Here is an 8253-nt window from a genome sequence, read left to right as displayed (position 1 = left end):
TTGGCTAGGGAGCCTCCATGGAATGTTGGGGTAGCCATGGTCGGCAGGCCCATTAATGCCTGTTCTGACCACCAAACTTCACTCTATCCCCTCTTCCCCCTGTAACCAGTCCGCTAGGGAGGCAGAAACTGCTACACCATCTCCTGCTCCAGTTTGAGGGGCTCGCTCTAGGGATCAAGTCCAAGAAGTCGGTACAAGCTCTTTGCTGTGAATTGCAATAAAGTCATCGAGCTAACCAAAGCCTCCTGGGTGAAATGTCTTGGATCGCATCGGAGGGTGATTAGCTAGAGGAGGGTGGACACACATTGAGCCCAGCTGTTGGATCTAGAAACTGACTGCTGAGCCCTGCTCCTGGCTCACTGGGCTCTCCTGACCTCACCTCCCTTTGCAGTGGTACTGTGGTTTGGAGGTGACTGTCATAGGAGAAGTGATAGACGAATCCATTCTAGGCACTAGGGAGCCGGGGGACAAGAACATGTTAGACAGAAAGAGCTGCGGCAACTCCAGTAAGTGGATTTTTCCATACAAATGACATTGCTGTCTATTGTCACAAACAACCGGCCTTCAGTGATGGTCTAAGTCCAGTTAACAGACACCTTCCCAGGCCTGTGCCCATAGCAGTCAATAAAAGATCGCATAGAGTGGGAGGGAGGGGAAAAAATGAGGAGCTGATACCAAGGGCTCAAGTAGAAAGCAAATGTTTTGAGAATGATGAGGGAAACAAATGTACAAAAGTGCTTGACACAATGGATGGATGTGTGGATTGTGATAAGAGTTGTACAAGCCCACAATAAAATGATTTAATTATTTTAAAAAAAAGATCGCATAGGAATAGAGTGGGCCGTGTGGGACTCTCAGAGGGCCCACGGGCTGTCCCTTCTGTGTTTTGCTGAGGAAAATGTCCCCTCCCCTGCAGGCACTAGTAAGCACTGAGTAACGTCAGGGACGGAGAGTCACAACTGGCCCAACTATCCCTCAATGGGTCCGGAAATGGCGCTACCCACCAGTCTTGGATAGTACCTGGGAGCAAGGTGGGGCAGAGTCTCCAATTGTGTCTGAACTTACAAATTCTTCTTGGAATTAATAGCAGAACCAAGATGTCATTCAGGGCGGGGACAGGGCAGCTCCGCCTTATTTTCCAGCAGAGAGCTGCTGCTACAAGGGTGCAGGTAAGTTGGCTTCTGTGGCGGTAGTTCTGCTGTGACACAGAACCGGAATTTCAAGGAACCTTGCGATGACTCTGTTCACTGTTATTCTTCTACACAAATCCTAACAGGCATGCACTGGCCCTTTCAAAAGGGGAGTGAGTCCCTCCTGCCCCCACTAGTTCTCCCTCTCCTCCTGTCGGTCAACAGCCACCCACAGCAGATCTCAGGAAGCACCCGGGTCAGAGATTGTACTTCAGAATTCACAAAGGACTTCATGTCCAAATCGTACCCACTTTGTGATTTTCTTACTTCTTGATGATCCCTCATCACAACGATAACATGGCCCCAGGACACCTCGCAGGCTGTCTCCTCTGGGCCCATAAGCAAACTCTCGTTTTGTTTCCAACGGAAAGCTCCATCAGCTTGGCTCCAGGGCCCTGCAGCTAGCTGCTTCAGGTGCCTAACGGGCGATAAAACTCAACCCGATTTTCCCTGTGCTCTGCCCAGGTGGTTGTCACCAGGTGCCACTGAGTTGGTTCCGACACATCGCAACCTGGGGTACAGCCGAAGGGACCGCTGCTGGGTCCCATGCCATCCTCACAATCGTGAGCATGTTCCATCTCTTGGAGGGGCTTCTCTTTTCTTCCTGGTTTTGGATGACCCTCTACTTTGCCAAGCATGAGGGCCTCCTTCAGGGGATGATGCCTCCTCCAGAGGTTCTCAACCTGTAGGTCGCGACCCCTTTGGGGTCGAACGACCCTTTCACAGGGTCGCCCAATTCATAACAGTAGCAAAATTACAGTTATGAAGGAGCAACAAAAATAATTTTATGGTTGGAGGGGTCACCACAACATGGGGAACTGTATTTTTTTTTTAAGCTGTATAATTTTTAAATTTTTCTGGTAGTCTATGGCACTTTACTGATTAATTATTATTTTTTATTTATTTAAATCATGGGAAACTGTATTGAAGGGCCACAGCATTAGGAAGGTTGAGAACCACTGTGCTAACCTATCCCGAGCCTGCGAGATGAAGTCTCACAGTGTTCCTCCATTCTGAGGAACATTCTGGCTACTTCTTTCTCAGACAGACCTGCGAGTTCTTCTTGCGGTCCATTGTATATTTAAAACACTTCATCAGCTCATGAAATCAAATGCCTGAACCTTTCCACAGCCTTCCTTATTTATGTGCTGTCCAGGCCCCCCCACCCCCACCCCATGTACATGAGACAATTGAACATGCCACGGCTTAGGTCAGGTGTCCCTTCGTCCACCCTCAAAGTGACTGGCTTAGCACCTTAGCACTTTAAAGAGTTCTTTTGCCGAAGATTTGCCCGAGGCAATACATCCTTCCATTTCTTGCCTGCCACTCACCCAAGTTTGGGTTTACTTTCCTTTGCCCGTATGGGGACATGGAAATTGCACACAGCCTATTTCTCAGGTGCTTCGTGGTGCCTGTTTTTCTTGCTGATTTATCAGTCCATCTTTGTGGCTCCACCCAGCGAACCTTTCTCTCTGCCCTAGAGCACCACTGTGGTCCAACCCCCTCCTCCGCCCCGCCCCCCCCTTGGCCCCCATTCCCAGCCTGGACCATCGCATCTTCTCTCGGGCTGCCATGGCCCTCCAGTGATGGTCAGCACAGTAAGCAGACTGGCTCTGAAAAGGCCGGTCACATCAGGCCAGTCCTCTGCCTCACCCCCTACAGTGGCTACCTGCTTCACTCGTCAAAGATCAAGATAACGAGGCCACACCTCTGACCTCTCCCACACATCTCACCTGACCGCCTCTCACACTTACTCAGCTGTGGCCACCGAGTGTGGCCACAGAAGTTGTGGCTTCTGTGTTGATCTTGAAACATGCCAAGTGCTCTCGCACCTTGGAGAGAGGTCTCTTCCCAGAACATGCCGAGGTAGCTGGTTGCATGTCTGCCCGTTACTTCTCTACTGAGCAGCCGGGCCTTTCTGACTGCCCTGTAGGGTGTCTTAGCCCCCTCCCCAGCCCTACCACCAGTCTCTTCTCTTCTTAAGTCAACACCTGAAATACTGTAGGTTTGTTTGTCGTCTGACTTCTCGGTGTCGACGTCATGAAGGAAACACTGCATGTTTCCATGGTTGTGGGCTAGCTCCCGGGTCCCTGGGTGGCACAAATGATTTGTGCTCAGCACAGCGGCAATGCGTTGGGCTGCTAACCACAGGCCAGTTCCAGATTCCCAGCTGCTCCACAGGATAAGGATGAGGCTTTCTATTCCCATTAAGAGTTACAGTCTCAGAAACACACAGGGGCAGTCCTACACTGTCCTATAGAGCCCCCATGAGTCGAATCAACTCAAAGGCAGTGAGTTTGAGGGACTAACCCGGTCTGGAAGTTCAAATCCACCTAGGGGCACCAAGGAAGAAAGGCCTGGTGATCTACATCTGTAAAATCACAGCCACGGAACACTCACTAGAACACAGTTCTACTGTGATACCTATGGGGTTTCCATGTGTTCACTTGAAAGAAAAACAACATTTAGCTCTGAGAATCCGATTTGGCTCATGGTAGGTAGGTGCCTGATAAATATTTGCTGGTTAAATCAATAAAGGAGACTAAAATAAGACAGGACTGGAGAGGATTAGGACTGTTAAAAACCATATTTGATGTTTAATTTTGAGACAAATTAAATACGGTTAAGTTAGAAGAGACCCGAGATGCAGATGCATGGGGCTCTGTGCCCCTGCAGCGTTCTGGGGGCTCCTTGCCCTCAGCATCACCCCTCTGCGTGGCAGACTGGGCTCAGAAAACAAGGGGCAGTCATGACTCCTAACAAACTCATTCTCAACAAAGATGAAGGTTGCAGTCCACCAGGGTTATAATTATAAATAAATACACATGCAGCTAAAAGATAATAAGGGAAAACAACTGAAGTAACATCGGGGACAGGGGTGGGGGTGGGTGGAGGTGGGGTGGGGGGGTAATACCTTGATTATTTTCAAAAAAAGAATGTCCCATTTGGTGGTTCAACATTAATTTCCTGACAATGAGCCCTGCGTTTCCGGCTAAGGAGGTTGCAGGCCTTCAGGGCTGGTTCTACTGTGCTCAAGGCACAGGCTCGTCTGTAGATCGCTGGCTGCCCACACCCCCTTCCTCCCCTCCCTTCATGCCACGACTCAGAGGCCCATTCCAAAGCAACCTCGGGCAGTGGAGAGGCCAGGGAAAACCTCCTGCAAGGGAGGCTGGTGTCAAGGGTCTGAACCCCATCAGAGGAAACACATTTCAAAAGAGGAGCCGGTGCTGTGTTTGAAGTTTACATCTGCTGACCTGAGTTCTGCCCACCCAGGAATGGGCTCTGAACAACCCAGGAATGGGCTCTGAATGCCCTTCAGACCGATCGGTGAGTTTAAGCAGAGTGGAGGTTGTTACCGGTTAAAAAATTATTACCTCTTCAGTAGGGACCCTTCCCTTTCTCTTCACCTGGGAGGAAAATTGTGCTTCCAACTTTCTAGACCCCGATCACAATGACCACCAGGGGGCGCCATCGCTGGTGAGAAAGCCGGACCAGTGGGACAGGGCAGACAAGGAAAGGGAGAAGTTGGTAGTGGGCCTTGGGCACCGACCATCTGGGTCATTGCTCCTTCTCTGGCGGTCGGGGGCCAGGCAACTGGGGAGGAGATGGGTTTGTTCCCCAGACACAGAGAAGTGACCTTCCCTTTTTAAAAAAGTTTGTGTTGAAGAGAATGATTTCCAAAGCAGTGAGCTCAGGTCTCCTTCTCCTAATGTCCCCATGACCTCCTCTCCCTCTCCCTAAACCCTTCTGCTGTGCAGGGACAGGAAGGGCACTGTGCAGCTCTCTCTCCCTCTCTGCAGACTGGAAGGGATGCCCCCTCCAGAAGAGGGGTCCTTAGCTGGGCCTGGTCTTCTGTTCTTGGGCAAGCAAGGGCTGGGAGAGCGCGGGGGACAGGGAGGCAGTGCTGTGGACAGTGGGTCACACATGCTTTTTCTCCTTTAGTCCAAGTCCCGTCAGTGACCTGTGCTGGCTCCAGTGCCCACTTCATCCTGGTGCTGGAGGAGAAGGCTGGGGGATGTGGAGCCAGAGGAAAGGCCTCTGCTCCCGCCACAGCCCGAGGCACACGGAGCCTGTCCGCAGGCCCAGGCCCCCATGCAGAGTCTGTTGGGATCCCAGACGGCCAATTCTGTAAACATGAACCAAAGTAAAAGCAGGAGGTATGTCTGCTTGGAGTGCAGCCCTCCAGAAGAGGAATGAAGTGGGAGTGGCCACATGTCCTTTTTGCCCATGGCTGCTCTGCTCTCTTCTGAGCTGAGCTCTCGGGCGGAGGTGCAGGATGGCCGCTGGGCTGAAGCAGGGAGCCAGGCGCCAAGTGTGCTCTCACTCCTCAGCCCCCATGATGGGGCTGGAGCTGCAGCAGCGTTGTTCGCATGGCCTCTTCAAAGGGCCTGCTGGGACCTGGCTGTCATGCCTCTGTGCTCCTGCCTCTGGAGTCTCTTGGGCCCTTGGTCATGTCGGATGGAAGAGAACAACAGGTTTGGGGTTCTGTGCTTTAATTTTGTCTGTCCTTCATCCTGGCTATAGGCTGGCTCTCTCGGAAGCCCTCAACTTAGCAAGGAAAGTGATGGTGAATCCTTAAGAGTTAGCCTTGGAGGGCCCGTCAGCAGCGGGAGAGGGTGGCAGGCCAAGACTGGGCTCTGAGGAGGAGGCTCCTGTGGAGTGAGAGGAGGAGTGGTGAGGCATGAGGCTCAGAGGTCATCAGACACATGACAGAGCCACCCCGGGGGGCCTGCTGTGGCACTTCACTGAGGATGCCTGGGATGGGATTGCCCAGGGCACCCAGGGAAGGTGGGAAGCAGTACGCATGCGTTCTAAACAGACCCAGCAAGGGTGAGTTTTCAGTTCAGGGGACAACATTCAGTGACAGCTTGTGGGCCCCTGAGAGCGGGACAAATGTCATCGTTATACAGAAGCTCCAGGCCCAGAGAGACACTGTGTGAGCTCCCACCCTGGTCGGGCAAAATCTAGGCAAGGAAGCCAGAAGGAGGGGCTAGTCTTAAGAGGCCGGGTAAGACCATAGAAGAAGCCCACAGGAAAATCCTGGCTCTGCAAATCCTTCTGTGTGTGGTCTTAGACACGTCATCTGATGTCTCGGAATATCACTTACCAATGCAGACAGAGCCTCTGGACTGCTGCCAGAAAAAGTGAAAGTATCAACAGGACTTGCTGTGTGCCAGAGCCTGTCTCGGGGTCCCCACAACCCATCCCAGAGAAGTTAAGTAAAGTCAAGCAAGTTAAATGGAGTGAGAGAGGTCAAAATGGCAGGGCTGGAATCGGAGGTAACAGGTGAACATGCTGGAGAAGGTGACCTGCAGTGTGCAAACGGTGCTCATTCCAGCAAGAGGAGACAGGCAGAAATCTACAGACCTGGGAATAGGAGAGTCAAAATCCAGGTTCTTTGGGAAAGTGATCCTGCTAATTGCTCTAAGGAAGTGTTTGGAAGGTAACACTATTCCAGGTGTCTGGGGGCAGACGTGCCAGGCTGTGTAAGAGAGGAGTGGGACCTGCTGGTTTTCAGACGGTTCATCAGGCAGGAGCATTGCTCTGCCCTCCCCAGCAGGAGGAGCGGGAGGATAGCTTGCCAGAGATTGAGGCTGAATCCTATGCCCAACTGTGTCTGCCACACTGGTGCCCCCTGCCTTTATCTCTTCTTACCTGTCCCCGTGGTCAGATCTCCATGCTGGGGTCCGTGAAGCCTTTCTTCCCCTCATTCACCAGCACTGGCTTTTCTGTTCGTGTATGCCACACCAGGATCTGTGGCCAGAGACATAGCAGAGTGGGTGGGCCCTGGCTGTGACCTGCCCTTCACTCCTCCACACCCCACAGCAATTCTACCGCCACCCCCCCCCAACCCCCCACCTCCTCAACCTGACCCTTGTCCTGTGAAGCTTTCTTGACTGGTTCTTAGTTTTGCCTACCCCATCATTCTGGACATAGGATGCATTCACTATCTATGCTGGAAACATGAGAGCTACAGGTAAGCCAAGCAGAGCACAGGTCCCAAGGTGTCCTCCCCTCGGCTTCTTGAGGGGTATCTCTAGGGAGAGAACGAGTCTGCAGGACCGTTCCATTCAGCCAAGTGATAGCCTGGGAAGTTCCAACTTTTTAGTCCCAAGTTTATAGTTGTGTGTGTGTGTGTGTGTGTGTGTGTGTGTGGTGTGTGTGTGTCTTGACAGAGAGGTTGTGGAGCACAACTCTTTTAAGGGCAGAGACAAGGTCCTTGCTTATGACTCCCTGGTGACTGCCCCCTCCTGGTTCCTTGCCTTACTTTAGTATGGCTGCCTTACAGGTGCTAGTGTTCTCGGGAGAGGATGATTTTGGAAGGAGCAGTGAAGTGAAATTGCTTGGGGTGGCTCTTCTATCCATAGTCTCTGTAATTCCCACCAAATGACTATGTGGAAGTAAGCAAATAAAGTCTAGGGGACTACTGTGAGGGGATGGTTAGTTTTGTCATTCTGTTAAATATAAAATGAGCCACCTCAGAAGCAGGAACAGAGGGAATCCCAGCACCACCCAGAAAAAGGAGGGACAAGAGCATATCCCAGATCCCCGTGTGAAGAAGGGGCGGCAGCAGCACAGCCCATCCTGGCCCGTGGAATGAGTAAAGCTGAGTAACTTTGGTCAGGAGACCAGTTTGCGGAGTGGGGTGCCCTTTGGGCATCATCAGTGCTAAAGGAATTTTGTAACACTGCTGAAGCAAGGCAGAGACCACGGGCTGTGTGACTGAAGGGCTGTGGGCCAGAGAGAGACATGTCTGCATGAATGGCTGAGAAGAGGTGCCACAGACTAAATAATGGTAACTGTATCCTTAGGAGTTCTGGTCTTAAAGGCTTGAAGATAAACAAGTGGCCATCCAACTGAGAAGCATCAAAGCCCACACGGAAGAAGCATACCAGCCTGATTGACCACGAGATGTAGAAGGGACCAGTTATCAGACATCAAAGAACTGAAAATCAGATCAGTGGGTGCCCACCTTCCTGATACGATCACTGAAGACAAACATGTGCATAAGCAAAGGTGGTGAAGAAAGCTGATGGTGCCTGGCTATCAAAAGATATAGTGT

At 51.7% G+C, this 8253-nt stretch overlaps 1 protein-coding gene across 5 annotated transcripts in view; it reads right to left on the bottom strand.

Annotated features, from left to right (window-relative positions):
• Window positions 1-3762: 3762 nt before the first annotated feature.
• B3GAT1 (beta-1,3-glucuronyltransferase 1) overlaps window positions 3763-8253 on the bottom strand; it is a 43403-nt gene continuing 38912 nt past the window's right edge. For all 5 annotated transcript variants that reach the window (XM_045295357.1, XM_045295358.1, XM_045295355.1 and 2 more), the window contains 2 exons: window positions 6851-6944; window positions 3763-5846 (listed from right to left, as the gene is read on the bottom strand). In XM_045295357.1, the coding sequence (XP_045151292.1) occupies window positions 6858-6944 (87 nt within the window). In that variant the 3' untranslated portion in view covers window positions 3763-5846; window positions 6851-6857. The remainder of the gene's footprint in view (window positions 5847-6850; window positions 6945-8253) is intronic.

The sequence above is a fragment of the Echinops telfairi genome, unplaced genomic scaffold (assembly GCF_000313985.2).
Source record: "Echinops telfairi isolate 266 unplaced genomic scaffold, ASM31398v2 ScPeMD7_5592;HRSCAF=6446, whole genome shotgun sequence".
Classification (NCBI taxonomy): domain Eukaryota; kingdom Metazoa; phylum Chordata; class Mammalia; order Afrosoricida; family Tenrecidae; genus Echinops; species Echinops telfairi.
The sequence above is the reverse complement of the archived record's forward strand: the minus strand, read 5'-3'. Positions and strand labels throughout refer to the sequence as shown.